Source organism: Rhinichthys klamathensis, unplaced genomic scaffold (assembly GCF_029890125.1).
Source record: "Rhinichthys klamathensis goyatoka isolate OS25496 unplaced genomic scaffold, OSU_Roscu_1.1 h1tg000180l_1, whole genome shotgun sequence".
NCBI classification, from domain to species: Eukaryota; Metazoa; Chordata; class Actinopteri; order Cypriniformes; family Leuciscidae; genus Rhinichthys; species Rhinichthys klamathensis.
The window spans coordinates 2,336,757-2,352,862 of NW_026606708.1; the positions used below are offsets into that span (position 1 = coordinate 2,336,757).

Sequence of the window (16,106 nt, forward strand, 5' to 3'; positions counted from 1 at the left end):
CTATTGCCATTTGCAGAAATACACGCTCCCGGTCAGAAACAACCAATCAGAGCCAGGAGGAATGTCTGAGCAGTGTCAATCACGCTTGTGTACGCGCTGATCACACCCCTCTCTTGCACAGCGCGAGCCGTCCTTCAAACTCAAGATTGCCGGCGTGCTGCAGCTGTGCTTATGACGGAGAAACAACCTAAACTGCCAATTCTCGAGTGACACCTGCTCATAAAACAAAGAGGTAAAAGGAAAAAGACCGATGACGATAAACAAGCGAAAAAGAAAGAATTACACAGAGCCCATTGACACGGTGTCAAAACTCTAGCCGCATAACATGTAGATAAAAATGTCACGCACTCTGCTAAGCAACAATTGAAACCTGCTAATTCACTGGCTTGTCATGTTGCTGAAATAATGTACTAGCACACCTTATCTAGCATTATATATCGCTAGAATAATTAAGTTACATACTGTAACGTTAGTTACCGTTGTATTAACGTTATCTTACTAGCTATTTATAACTTATAGAAAGAGTGCAACGTTATAAAGTTACATGTAGGCTATTGCAAAATACATAATGATTTGAGGACCAAGTTTGTAGTCAAAGTATGGGCAGGCCATAGTCAATGTAAAGCATATTGTTGACGTTTAGTCCCTATTAGTGAATGTGCCATATAACTTTTTATCCGCCGTTATGGGTGGCCCTGTTTACTAGCCTGCGCGTTCACGACAGGCTCCGCTGTGGAGGACGAGCTGTGGAGGGAGGGCTGTAGCGCAGCAGAGAGCAAGGGGGTGGGACCTGTAAGTTGTGCTTGTTCAAATTTTCAGGCTAAGTCAACGTTTTCTCAAAACTCCCTACTGCAGCTTTAAGAAAAATATTTTTAAAAGATTTATAACAGCAGGATGTAGTGACCAAGAAAAGCTTTTAATTGGCTCATTCAAAGTCGTCCCTTCATTATTAACTTTATTTCATTGCCATCATATTTGTATTATGTGCTTGAAAAGAGAAATTAGTTACACCAAAAATAATCCAGCATTTAAAAATCCTGTAGAAATTTCATCCCACATATTTCCATTCAACTGTAATTGCTACATCCATCATTGCATTTTGTTGACACAAAGAGTATGTTCAGATAAATAAAGGTAATTCTAAAACAATAGACAGTGATTGTGATTAAAATTCTCTTCAATCACAAAACACACATCCATGATGAACTGCACTGATGAAAGCTCAGGTTTGTGGAGCAGGTGCAGCGAGAGCAAAGGGACCGTCGTTCACAAGCTCTTCCGTATTCATGTTTTCTCTCTCACATGCATCTAAAAAAAGATTTTCCCAATAGACTCTTTGGTCACTGACACCATAGAAATACATACAGCTCTTCCATTTCATCGTGTGGTTTACTTTCAGCTTACATGCTAGACCTGTTGAGGTAAGGCCTGTGTCTTTCCGAGGTGAAACCCGCTGAGCCAGTTTGGTGAGTCCTCCGTAAGGGAGATGCCAACAGGTGTATTTTCAAAACACGGATAAAGAAAACAGAAGGGATTATTTCAACTCCAGGTATCCTACAAATACGCTTACATTTTAGACTTGACCTGCTCTTCCTGGAGATGGCAATCCGGAACTTCGCCATTGAGTATGATGCCTTAAATGATCGCAACACATTCAGCAACGGGGATACTTTGGCAGGCAGAGTTATTGTGGAGGTGTCAAAGGAAACCAAGATCAAAACTCTCACTGTTATGGCAAAAGGCAAGGCTGATGTGGCATGGACTGAGTCACAAGGGGAAAATAATGTGACATACTGGGATAAAGAGATGTATTTCTCACAAACTATCTTATCTGTCTTACCGGAGGACAAAGCAGATGGTAATATCTGATGATGCATATGCTATTATACACACTCATCTGTGAAAAACAATCTTTGCATTTTATGCGTAGATGTATACTGTACTGAAGAGACAAAAATTGACTATTTCTATAACATAATATTTCATATATTATACATATATTTTATAATATGTTGTGCATATATTTCATATATTTACTAACACAACACTAATAGGCTATACAGTATGTATATACGCTATACAGTCAAAAGTTTTGGATTGGTAAGATTTTAAAAGTTTTTAAAAGAAGTCTTTTCTACTCGCCAAGGCTGCATTTATTTGATTAAAAATACCAACAAAAAAAAGTAATATTGATAAATATTATGACAATTTAAAATAACTGTTTTCTATTTTAATTTATTTTAAAATGTAATTTATTCCTGTGATCAAAGCTAAATTTTCAGCATCATTACTCCAGTCTTCAGTGTCACATGGTCCTTCAGAAATCATTCTAATATGCTGATTTGATGCTCAAAAAATATTCATTAATATGATCAATGTTGAAAACAGGATTATTTAATGAAAAGAAAGAGCAAAAGAACAGCATTTATTTGAAATAGAATATTGTGTAACAAAAATAATATTGATTTATTTTATTTCTTTCCCCCAAAAAATAAACCCCACAACTTTTGAACGGTAGTGTTTAAAGGGGTTTTAGGTTAAAAAAGTCATTATTTTACACATACTGTATATTATTGTTGCTCCTCTATGCCCCGCCTTTTTGAAACAAGTCGTTTTTTACAAAGCTCATAGTTCTGAAAAGCGCAGTGTGCTTTGATTGGCCAGCGATCCAGTGCATTGTAATTGGCCCAAAAACCTTAAGCGTGAGACGGAAATGTCACGCCCCTTACCATATTTGAAACATCAGCTCCCAAAACAATAATGGGACATAAAGTTTAAACATAAAACTGTCTAAATTTGTGATCGTAGAACCTACAAGCAAGCGCTACTCTATTCTGTTATACTAAACTTGCGTTTGAATAGCCTAGTCAGTAGCAAATTCTTAAAATATGAAAACATACAGGCTGTGTCCGTGAGTCAGAAGCACCAAAATGTACATGCAAAGATGGAATTGCCCCACTTTCTAGAATCAGCCTTTGTGCACAGACGGCCTTGTAACGTACTCTCCCAGGTTCTAGAAACAGTCCTCAGAAAAATGCGATTTTTTTTTTTTTGGTTTGTAGCTAACGTTACTGTTCTGGAACAGTGTTGTAAATAAAGCTTAACCACTGTTTTATAATTGTGTCCTCTTTTGGAAGGCCAAACAAAGTAGTTTGGCTTTCGCAACGAAAAAACACAGCGTCTCCACGACATGTTGGCGCCGGCGCAACAATTATACAGCGAGAAAAAAAGTTACGCCTTCTTTCTTTGCGTATACATTTGGGTGGTGTTATGAAACTCTGCCCACACACATACTGACGTCGATTTAGGGGGCGTGTTTGAACGAAGCGTTTTAGGAAGGCGTGGCTGAGCCTTAACTAGAATATATCTTTATATTTGACACTTTGAGCTTTGTAACTCTGCAGATCTTATACTTGCACTAACAGCTAAAACACACTAAAGAAAAAGGAAAACAAGAAATCGCATCATATGTTCTCTTTTATGTTACAAAAACTTTTCTTTTGAATTTTCTATTCATCAAATAGGCCTAATCCTGAAATAAAAATGTAAATAACTGTTTTCAACATTGATAATAATGAGAAATGTTTCTTGAGCATCAAATCGTGTGACTGAAGACTGGAGTAATGATGCAGAAAATTCAGCTTTTTATCACAGGAATAAATTACACTTTACTATATATTCACATAGAAAACAGCTGTTTTAAATTGTAATAATATTTCACAATAATACTGTTTTTTTCAATTAAATAAATGCAGCCTTGGTGAGCAGAAGATATATATATATTTTTTTTACTTTAAAAATCTTACCGATCCAAAATTTTGATTGGTAGTGTAAAAAGTAATCAAATAATTGCACATTTTCTGTAATGAATCACTATTAATTGCACCTAATATTACAGTTTGTAATATATTTCTATATTTTAATACATATTTTCACATTGAAGCTCCAAATGAATGTAGAAACAACATTAAGACTGTATAATTAAAGTATTAAATGTTAAATATACTGTATGTTTAATAGCATTGTTTCACTATATACACACACATATATATGTGTCTGTATCTTTTTTTGCTATAGGGTCTGTTACTCTAGTGGCCGGTAGACATGTCTTCTCTTTTGCCTTTCAGCTTCCCTACCAGTAAGTCACCAGACATACGGTCTGGTTGATAGACAAATCGACAGTATATACATTTTATTGATTCCTGAGAGAAACTCCATCTTCTTTTGAAACAGTCTCAGTTACGTTTTGCAATGTAGTCAATACTTTAATGTGCTATATCCATATATGCTGAAATATTGATCTATCATATGATGCAAGTTTTTCTCTCTGAAGACTGTTAGTCATTCATGAAAATGTCTCTACTCTCAGGGGGCTGCCGTCATCTTTCAAAGGTGCTCATGGTAAAATCCACTACCGACTTCAGGCCAAGCTGAGCAGGTCTTTGCGTGCTGTGAGCAAAACTGAAACAAAGTTCAACTTTCTTGCCAGAGCTGATTATGATCAGTCAACACTGATGGTATGATTAAAATCATTATTTTTAGGCCTGATATAATATTCAAAGGCTCATTTAATGCATGAAACATATTTAGAAATGAGAAATTTAGAAAAAAGTCACTCTGACTGTAATGGTGAGATTAACATGAACAGATTAGCTGTTACTTTATGGATAGTAATAACCTAACAACCTTTCATCCTCTGCAGGCACCTCAGCATGGTAGTAAAGACAAGAATGTCCATTTTTTTGCCTCTGGAAATATTTCAATGAATATTTTCTTGCCAAAGACAGGCTACGAGCAAGGTAACCCAAGCAATATAACATGCATTTTGGTAAATTAATAGATCTATCAACTAAAAAACAACAACCATCAAACAGAGATAATTGCTTTGATTCATTTGACAAGCTAATGCAATGTTTATTTCTCAAACAGGTGAAGGGCTAGTTTTTGATGGTGAGATTGTCAACAGCTCAACTCGAAAAATTGTGCCAAAGTACATCATCTACCAGAAGCAGAGCTTCTTTGCTGGAGGCCAGAGAGCCGTTCACACCACACAGATACTGAAGGAGAAGGGAGAGCCTTTAGTGTCCTCCACCAGACAGAATCTGACCAAAGTATTAGTCATTCCCCCAGAAATCAGCACCAGCATCCACAACTGCAGAATCCTCAAAGTAGAGTATAGACTGAAGGTAGGTACCCGAAAACAAGACCAGGTTTCCAAAAAGGTCTAATTTTCTTTTCTGCAGCAAAAATTATTCATTTACTTTGGTCAGGTATTTTGCTGATTTTTTTATTTGATAGTCTTCTTTTGTGTTTTAATGGAACTAAGGAATGGAAATAAAAGACAAAGTCACTCAATGTCATGTGTTTGAATACACAATACACATGTTGCAAATAAGAAATAGGGCCCTATTTTAACGGTCTGAAACGCAAGTGTCAAAGCGCAAAGCGCAAGTAACTTTGTGGGCGGATCCCGGCGCTGTTGCTATTTTCCCGGAGGGATAAATGCCTCTTGCACCAGGCGCAAATCAAAAAAGGGGTTGGTCTGAAGTAGCTTCATTATTCATAGGTGTGGTTTGGGCGTAACGTGAAATAAACCAATCAGAGCGTCATCTCACATTCCCTTTAAGAGCAGGCGCGCTTGTTCTAAAGCGGATTCCTATTATAACGGCGGATTTGCCAGGCGCGCGCCAGGAGGGGTTCACAGCCGAGGAGAGCAAGTGCAACGTTCTCGTCAGTATGGCAAGCCATTTTAGCATTTAAAAGCTAAGTTTGACTATCCGGAATTAACATTGTAGATATCAACAACGTCTTTCTGACTAGTCGTAATTACATTTTGGATAGTTGGAATTGTCATTCAAGATATCTGTAACGTAATTGTGACTAGTCGAAACGACAGATAGAGATATCTGTAATTCAGTTTTGACTAGGCAAAACTGAATTACAGATATCAGCAATGACGTCATTGAAAACGACATTCAACTCGTCACACATCTTAAATGACAATTGCAGATATCTGTAATTCAGTTTTGCCTAGGCAGAATGAAAGTTAAAGATATCTCAAACGTCATTATAACTAGTGCAAATTATTGTGCATGATGTAATTTCCCCTCCCCACCATAATCAAAAAAGAAGTGGGTTAATTTCCTTATTTGGAAGAAGAAAAAAGCTGCATTGGCTTTAATCGGAAAAAAAAAAAACAACAATAAAAAAACACCAGAAAATGTTTACATGTTTCCAGCATGACACAAATTGTATTCATTTGCATTAGCCAGGGTCTCTCAAAAATATTGGCAACATGCAATGTTTGCCATGCATTTCTATGTTGTCACCATGCTTAAAATTAGTAGATTATTGTTGACGAAAGATTTATGCTTGAGAGAGATTCACACTAATTCACTTTAATGAAGATGCTTACATGCATGCAATTCTTGCCATGGAAGTGCAATAACATTTGATTGATTGAACTTCCTTAGATGAGAAAAAACAGTTCTCAGATTTTTTTTTTTTCCCCACAGTAAAAATCCATGATGAGCTAACAGCATTAAAAAGACGATTAAAAACTCCTTCACCCTCGACATGGTGCTAATTAAAAGTGAACAGTTAACAGGTGCTATGTGATTTGATGATTTGAACAACAACACGCTCTGCTCCCGCCTAAAGTGGGATGCGGCCGAGCCTAATTTGCATACAGATATCTGCAACGTCATTTCGCCTAGTCAAAACTCTAATTCAAGATATCTGTAATTACATTTTGACTAGGCAGAATGAAAGTTACAGATATCTCAAATTTCAGATATCTCTAATCAAAATTCATTTTAAGATATCTATAACTTGATAATAGATATCTACAATTAAATTATGACTATCCCTAACTCCAGTTTGAGATATCTACAATGCCATTTTGACTAGTTATAATTCCAGTAACAGATATCTACAACATACTTTCGCCTAGTCCAAACTTAATTTAAGATATCTGAAAAGGAACATGTAGATATCTTGAATTGAGGTGAATTAAAGATATCTTGAATTGGAGTTAGTACTAGTCATAATCAAATTGTAGATATCTTAAACTAGAATTACAGATATCTACAATTCAGTTGCAGATATCCGTAATTCACATAGTGGATATCTGCAACTGAATTGTAGATATCTGTAATGACAAACCCCATACAAATGAATGGCAAAAGTGATGTCATTTGTCCTAGGAAGAATGTCTTTGTGGATATCTGAAATGATAATTATGGATAGGAAGAATGTAATTGCGGATATCTGAAATGTTCTTTTTGACTAGGCAAAACTGAATTACAGATATCTGCAACACATATCCAGTCTAGCTGTTAAATGTTAAAATGGCTTGCCATACGTCAGGGCCGTAAAACACAGAGAAGTGACATTGGGGATGGAGAAACCCACCCAAATTAACTTCTGTTAAACAGGCGTATAATTTGGGTAAATGTGTAAGCTACATGCTTTTATAATAAATTGTCTATCTATCTATCTATCTATCTATCTATCTATCTATCTATCTATCTATCTATCTATCTATCTATCTATCTATCTATCTATCTATCTATCTATCTATCTATCTATCTATCTATCTATCTATCTATCTATCTATCGTAATAATGTATGATTTGCAAAAATGAAAACTGCTACTTAGATGAGAGAATCAAAGTGTATGCGCGTTGTGCACACGCTACATTGATTATGGCCAAGGACGCGCCCTTAAAATAGCATAAAGAACAACGCGCAACGCGCTACTGACTTTAGACTACTTTTTTTCTGGTCAGTGGCGCAATTGTTTTATAGAACAGCAAAATAGCATGAGGGAAAGTTTGCGCCGGAACACGCCTCCTCTTTGCGCTGAACCGCCCCGGGGAGCGCAAGTGTATTTCTTAGTTAACCGACGTGCGTCTGTGGAGGGAAAAGTCTGCTTTGCGCGGGTGCAAAATAGGAATGATACATGCGTCAGTGTACAAAATTTGCGTCGGGTGCAAGATAGGGCCCATAGTCTTGAATTACAGATTCTTGAAATCAACAACAATGTAACTTGTTCTTTCTGTTGCAGGTTATTTTGGATGTATCATTCATGAAAAACCCTGTGATTAAACTCCCATTGATCGTCCTGCCACACAGGACCTCATCCAACGTGTTGGAGGCAGGATTATACCCAGACCTGGCCAAAATTAATATTTTAAGTTAATACAAACAATAAACAATACTTTTGTATTGCACTAATATCAGATACTTGTATCAGATTCAATAAAATATAGAAAGAAACAGGCTATGCAAAATTTCTAATTTGCATTTGTTAAAGGGATGGTTCACCCAAAGTTATTAATTATTCATCCTACCCCTTTAAAATGTTTTTATGTAGAATACAATTTATCTTAACTTAAAATTCTATCGACAACAATATCCCATCATCATGTCTTCATTTCTAATAAGCAATATGCATGTATACTATTTACAATGTCAACCTTCTCCGAACAAGTGTACACTAATGCAAAAATAAATAAACAAAACATAAATGCATGTGTCTGTGCAGTGTAATGGTCTCTATTGTTGGCTATGTTCTCTCTGTAACCTTTTTTGTTATTAGATCAGCTCAGTTGATTCAACTAAAAGGGAAAGTGTGTCATATTCCTTTTAGAAAGCGGACATGTGAAGAGAAATGGAACATCAGAATGGCATTTACCGTGACACTCAGGCCCTCACTGTGACATAATACAGAGGAAGACTGTCTGTAAACCTGGAGGCCATTGATCTCTGGAGGATATCTTCAACTCAGCATATGTTCAGGCAACCTTTCTGCACCAGTATCCTTCTGCTCTTTTGCTGTGTGTACTAACTCACCGCGTCTCAGTGCTCAACAGGCACTTTAGTGAAGAGTGAAGGATGTGGAAGCACTATTACAGCTAATCTGTGACCTTTGAGCCCACAGCAAAAGATGAAATATAGAACGGCTTTGAAAATGGAAGACAGTGAATTCATGTGCTCCGTCTGAAGAAAACTTTGATATATTTGAGCAGATAATTTTTTTAATTTCATTTAATAAAGCACACATGATTTTAGGAGGATGAAAACATTTATCACAGTTTACACCACAACGCTTAAATCAACATTTAAAGAAAATCTGTTTCACTTAATTCTACAGCATTAAAGGGATAGTTCACTTTGAAATTAATTTTTGGTATGTTTTAGCTTACTTCAAGGGCATCCAAGATGTAGGTGTCTTTGTTTCCGCAGTAGTTTCAATTTTGATATTTTTAGGTCAAACCGTTCTTGTCTGTCAGTCATATAATGCAGGTCTATGGTCACCACCTCAAAGAGCATGCACAGAGAAGTCCAAATTAAACATGATTTAATGACTCGCAAATGTAAGTACATATTGATGGCCTAAGACACGAAACATGCGGTTTGTGTGAGAAAACGAACAGTATTTATATAGTTTTTACCTCTTGTAACCACAGCCACGTCCAAGTGATCTGAGGGCGCGGGCGCTTCGGTCTGCGCAAGCGCCGGAAGTGATCTCTCGCGCGTGTACGTCACTCGTTGTTTACACAGAGATTTCGGAAGTGTTACCTTTCACTGTGAAGATCTAAACATATTTAGATATACAGGAAATCGCAATGGAAGACGATTTCGATATATCAACAGACAACGTTTAATTTTTTTCGCAACCGCGCAAGAGATCACTTCCGGTGCTTTCCGGCGCTTGCACAGACCGAAGCGCCCGCGCCCTCAGATCACTTGGACGTGGCTGTGGTTACAAGAGGTAAAAACTATATAAATACTGTTCGTTTTCTCACACAAACTGCTCGTTTCGTGTCTTAGGCCATCAATGTGTACTTACATTTACGAGTCATTAAATCATGTTTAAATTTGGACTTCTCTGTAGATGCTCTTTGAGGTGGTGACCATAGACCTGCATTATATGACTGACAGACAAGAACGGTTTGACCTAAAAATATCAAAATTGAAACTACTGCGGAAACAAAGACACCTACATCTTGGATGCCCTTGAGGTAAGCTAAAACATACCAAAAATTAATTTCAAAGTGAACTATCCCTTTAATTGGAAAAAGACTTTGAATGATCAGGCAGCCATCTCTGGATGACAGTGATTGAATGAGTTTGGTATTCCACCTCTCCCTGCTGGAAATCAAACGTTGTTACTTCTCACTTATCTGACTTGACAGTTGAACAGGAGACGTTCTCCCTGCTGCTCGCCATGTAATTGTAGTAATTCACTTATTGAGTAGCAATTCTTAACTGCTGTGTGTGTAGCCTTGTACCATCAGTAAATAATGTCACACAATATAGACAAAGCTCACAGGAGGCTGAACATTTATTGAACGTTTATTAAAAACAATTGATTGAATCTAATTACAGGATATGTGAGGCTGATATGTTTTAAGTGAGACATGCAAATAGATTAATTGGGGCAGCAAAATTGAATCATTGCATTTGTTTAGCTATAACAGATGACCTTTAGTCTTTAACATTAATACTGGAGTGGTGACCTTTACTGTTCAATCTCTTGTGTGAAGTAGTCTCAAATTAAAAGTTATTCAATGGCTAATCTACTTAAAATTTATCAGGGACATCGCTTTATTTTACCGATCCAAATGAACTGATACACTGCTAAATAAATAACAACTGATTAGCTGGAATATTACAAAGTTGAGCGTAAAAATGATACCATGATGAATGTTTCTCACTAGATGACATGAGGTGATGCCATAGTTGGCCTACAGCATATTGCTTAATTTAATGTCGGATAGGGCTATAGGGCAGGCGCTATATTGAAATGCACGTATAACGCATGGTTGGTCGCTTTGTGTGTCTGTCAGATGATCTCTTCTCGTCTGTCGGTTCTTGGCTAGAATAAGCTGCAATTTGGAGCAGATTTTATGCGTCTGCTGTGTGAGATTAGTGCAATAATGTAAAAAGAATTGTGCCCCATTTTGGCACCAGATGTGCAGGCTATCAGTTGGCTACAGAACAGGTGAATCATACGCCACATGCTGTACATTAGTTTCTTCAGACCTGATTCTACTATCGTTGAGATTCACCTGAAGTGTATTCTTTACAGATGAGAGACTGGAGGAAGACAGAGGTCTGTCAGTGTTACAGAACCTCATTAGCTCCAGCTCTTAGCCTGTGTTTGAGCAAACTATGAGCAGACAGCTGCAGTTACTAATGAGACAAGTGCTGATTTAAAGTCAGTGAACAGACCCGGACTGAAGGAACTCACCATCAGAGACCCCTGTTATAGCAGAGGACATTCAAATTCCTGTGGCCCATATGTCAAAGAACGTAAAATGGATAATAATAATAATAATTTTTGAACATTATTATTTTATTATTATTATACAATATTCATTTTACATTCTTTGGGCCACAGATTATATATGCAGACTGGAAAGACTGAGAAATAAATAAGCCAAAAATACTGGTTAAGAAAATTACGCACTGCAGGGAATGTTATTGTAAAATAAGCTGCATGTAAAGGAAGATTGCTTTTTCTCTGATTGGTATCATGAGCAGGGAATTGTACGACGAACTCCAGATGTTTGGTTATTACTATATAAGGTAATCAATTGAATTCATTTACATGTGAGATTTGAACAAGCTGCTCTTGAAAATTAGATGAATGACTCTAATCAGAAAGGCGGATCTGAATCAATGTGATGAAAATCAAAGATATGGATGGATGACAGTGTGAATTGGGGAAACATAACACAGCAATTGAACACCTCATTGTTCTTCTAAATGAAAATGGATATTTGATAACAAACAACAGTAACCACCAGAGATGCTAGACAGTCCTTATTTATTTCTCCCATTTCACTTCCAATAATTAATTGCATGTGTCACACACAAGACATGCTGGGAATAAAATATCACCGAAAGGATGCTACCATATTTGCTTTGCTATGGGGCCAGAATTGATACAGCTTTATGTTCAAATATGGGTGCTTTGCATATTAAGGATTTTAACAGATTCTGTAGCACGGTTCGGTCATTGAACCCCATAAAATATGATTGCATGCTCTCATCAGCAGAATAATTTTGCACATAGTAGTTCAGGAAGTCAGGCACGAACATCTGTTTGTCTGGTTATAGGGGGAAGGGAATTTGAAGAAAGTGAGAAAGTATGGACCATCTGTTGTCTTTGTGCAGACAGAATAACATTTCAGCTGTTCCTAATAAATTACTTCAATTTATTGTGTGCAATGATGCAAATCACAAGTCCTTGAGAATTTTTCCTGATAAACTAAATCTACAATGTGCCAAATTCAGAATATGCTCTTAAAATAAAGGTTCTTTATTGGCAACAATGGTTCCATGAAGAAACTTTAACATCCATGGAACATTTCCATTGCACAAAATGGAAATGGTTACATATTTGTAGGGCTTATAAGAATTTGTTGAATCTTTTGTTTGGTCTGACCTGAACAGGTGGCAGAATCTGTCTAGTGGTATCAAGATCAATAGACCATTATGTTATTATTTTATTACTTATATTAAGGAAAAAAAAAATCTTTTCTCTTTTTGCCTTTGGGACCTAAAAAGCTGCTGACAGATATTCCCAAATGGCTTTGGGCAAGTTTTTGCAGGTCATATGGCTTGAATTCTCCCATTCCTTGCTGTGGGCAACTTTCTTGCATTAGGCAGTCTGGCCTCAGTTTTATGTGGAAAATCCTAGGAAAATATATGATGTATGAGTAATGCTGATGGCAGTTTTACAGGCTGAGCTGTGTCCAGTTCTCTTCCACTATTTTCTCAGTTGATATTGGATGTTTGGAATGTTTTGCAGCGTTCCACAAGTGCTGTTGTCAGTTTAAGTTCTGGATCAGGCCGAGACAGCTGAAGGTCGGATATTTTTTTTTATTGAATGTCTTACAGATTTACTTCTTGCATTACATTTGCAAAAAGAGTTATAAACTGCCAATAGGCCTATATCTTGCTTTGTAGTTGGTAGTAGTCTTTGTGTGTGTGTTTTCTGAAAAGTCATTATTTTTCTCTAATTTTCTAAAATAAATACATTTCTGACAGGACAGCTCTTGGACAGAACAGGACAGAGTGTTTGGCTTAGTATATGGAAGTAAAATTTAGCATGGTTGAATATTTAGGCTGTGAATATTTCAATTCAAAACATTTCAAACACATTTTCATTAGTAAAATTTCAATAATCCATTTTCACCTTTCATATTTCACTTCCAAAATATTCAAACTGATTAAAAATACAACATATGGGGCCCTATTTTAACGATCTGAAACGCAAGTGTCAAAGCGCAAAGCGCAAGTAACTTTGTGGGCGGATCCCGGCGCTGTTGCTATTTTCCCGGCGGGATAAATGCCTCTTGCGCCTGGCGCAAATCTAAAAGAGGTTGGTCTGAAGTAGCTTCATTATTCATAGGTGTGGTTTGGGCGTAACGTGGAATAAACCAATCAGGGCGTCATCTCACATTCCCTTTAAGAGCAGGTGCGCATGTTGCATGGCGGATTGCTATTATAACGGCGGATTTACCAGGCGCGCGTCAGGAGCGGTTCACAGCCGAGGAGACCGACGTTCTCGTCAGGGCCGTGAAAGACAGAGAAGTGACGTTGTATTGCGTGTTTTGCGTGCACCTGCAAACTATGGCATAAACCCTCATGCAGTAACACCCTCAGACGGCACTGTTTATTGACTGTCTGAAGTAGAATGCATGCAGAAATAACAAGAAATTCAACGTTCAAATCAGACTTATCTATCTATTTATCTCTCTATCTCTCTATCTATCTATCTATCTATCTATCTATCTATCTATCTATCTATCTATCTATCTATCTATCTATCTATCTATCTATCTATCTATCTATCTATCTATCGTGGGTGGGTTTCTCCCATCCCCATACAAATCAGCGTCGGTTAAACAGGCGTGGGAGGAAAAAAACTAAATTTTCATGGACACCACAATGATTTCCCTCATGTGTTAATATTTTTTCTTGTTATAATGTATGATTTGCAAAAATAAAAACTGCTGCATCTGTGTTGATGAGAGAATCAAAGTGTATGCGCGTTGTGCACCCGCTACATTATGGCCAAGCATGCGCGCTTAAAATAGCATAATGAACAACGCGCAACGCGCCACTGACTTTAGACTAGTTTTTTTCTAGTCAGTGGCGCAATTGTTTTATAGAACAGCAAAATAGCATGAGGGAAAGTTTGCGCCGGAACACGCCTCCTCTTTGCGCTGAACCGCCCCGGGGAGCGCAAGTGTATTTCTTAGTTAACCGACGTGTGTCTGTGGAGGGAAAAGTCCGCTTTGCGCGGGTGCAAAATAGGAATGATACATGCGTCAGTGTACAAAGTCATTTGCGCCGAGTGCAAGATAGAGCCCATAATGTTCAACAGGCGGTTTTCGGTCCATTTCATTTCGCTTCCAAATTCGCTTCCACAAATTCAGTGGTTCAAATTCATGAATGAATGGCTTGCTCTAACTCTTCATCAACAACACGCGCTTGCCCATTTCTGGTGAGGTCGACTAAAAGCAGATGGAGATTATGCTCGGTAATCGACTGCTTTTCTTGCAGTTCCTGGATGTCAACGTTGAATTTACTGTCGAATTTGAACCATTGAATATGTGGAAGCGAATTTGGAAGCGAAATGAAATGGACCGAAAACCGCCTGTTGAATATTATAGGTTGTATTTTTAATCAGTTTGAATATTTTGGAAGTGAAATATGAAAGGTGAAAATGGATTATTGAAATTTTACTAATAAAAATATGTTTGAAATGTTTTGAATTGAAATATTCACAGCCTAAATATTCAATCATGCTAAATTTCAGCCCATAAAAATGCAAGCCCTAAAAATACAATGCATTAAAATACAAGCAGGGTTAATGCAATGCATATTTTTTTCAAGTAGTACAATTCAACAGGCTTTTTGTTTCAAAAACATTTGTCATTACTTTACTTCCATATTCGTAATGGGTATGGCAATGTTGATATATTTGGTCTTGGCAGGATAGATCTGCTACGCTGCGGGTGCTGCAGAGCAGGTACGGGACTTGCTACTACCAACACAACACGCTGCTGTGAGCAAGGAAGACATCTGCTGCTGTACAATATAGCATGAATTTCCCATAGCAGATCAGATGGAGGGTTTCTAAAAGGTTGAGCATGTATTTAGAGGTGCAATGTGTAATAATTTTGAGTATCTATTAACAGAAATGCAATATGACATCCATAACTATGTTTTCAGTGGTGTATAAAGAACTTACTTAATAAACCGTAATGTTTTTATTACCTTAGAATGAGACATTTACACTCACCAAAAGGATTTTTAGGAACACCTGTTCAATTTCTTAATGCAATTATCTAATCAACCAATCACATGGCAGTTGCTTCAATGCATTTAGGGGTGTGGTCCTGGTCAAGACAATCTTCTGAACTCCAAACTGAATGTCAGAATGGGAAAGAAAGGTGATTTAAGCAATTTTGAGCGTGGCATGGTTGTTGGTGCCAGATGGGCCGGTCTGAGTATTTCACAATCTGCTCAGTTACTGGATTTTCACGCACAACCATTTAGGGTTTACTAAGAATGGTGTGAAAAGGGAAAAACATCCAGTATGCGGCAGTCCTGTGGGCGAAAATGCCTTGTTGATGCTAGAGGTCAGAGGAGAATGGGCCGACTGATTCAAGCTGATAGAAGAGCAACTTTGACTGAAATAACCACTCGTTACAACCGAGGTATGCAGCAAAGCATTTGTGAAGCCACAACACGCACAACCTTGAGGCGGATGGGCTACAACAGCAGAAGACCCCACCGGGTACCACTCATCTCCACTACAAATAGGAAAAAGAGGCTACAATTTGCAAGAGCTCACCAAAATTGGACAGTTGAAGACTGGAAAAATGTTGCCTGGTCTGATGAGTCTCGATTTCTGTTGAGACATTCAGATGATAGAGTCAGAATTTGGCGTAAACAGAATGAGAACATGGATCCATCATGCCTTGTTATCACTGTGCAGGCTGGTGGTGGTGTAATGGTGTGGGGGATGTTTTATTGGCACACTTTAGGCCCCTTAGTGCCAATTGGGCATCGTTTAA

General features: G+C 37.5%; 1 protein-coding gene across 1 annotated transcript; it reads left to right on the forward strand.

The window, feature by feature from the left end:
- Window positions 1-1,428: 1,428 nt before the first annotated feature.
- zgc:110353 (uncharacterized protein LOC550482 homolog) lies at window positions 1,429-8,291 on the forward strand. Its single transcript, XM_056261005.1, has 6 exons — window positions 1,429-1,858; window positions 4,078-4,138; window positions 4,370-4,517; window positions 4,703-4,799; window positions 4,930-5,186; window positions 8,069-8,291. The coding sequence occupies exons 1-6, from the start codon at window positions 1,600-1,602 to the stop codon at window positions 8,201-8,203; spliced, it is 957 nt and encodes a 318-aa protein (XP_056116980.1). The 5' UTR covers window positions 1,429-1,599; the 3' UTR covers window positions 8,204-8,291.
- Window positions 8,292-16,106: the final 7,815 nt, after the last annotated feature.

Excerpts from the sequence above, each read along its gene's own strand:
- zgc:110353 (XM_056261005.1), top strand. The coding sequence starts at position 1,600 with ATGGCAATCCGGAACTTCGCCATTGAGTATGATGCCTTAAATGATCGC. Across the intron at positions 4,518-4,702 it reads ATGATCAGTCAACACTGATG|GCACCTCAGCATGGTAGTAA; the intron begins GTATGATTAAAA and ends CATCCTCTGCAG. Across the intron at positions 5,187-8,068 it reads AAGTAGAGTATAGACTGAAG|GTTATTTTGGATGTATCATT; the intron begins GTAGGTACCCGA and ends TTTCTGTTGCAG.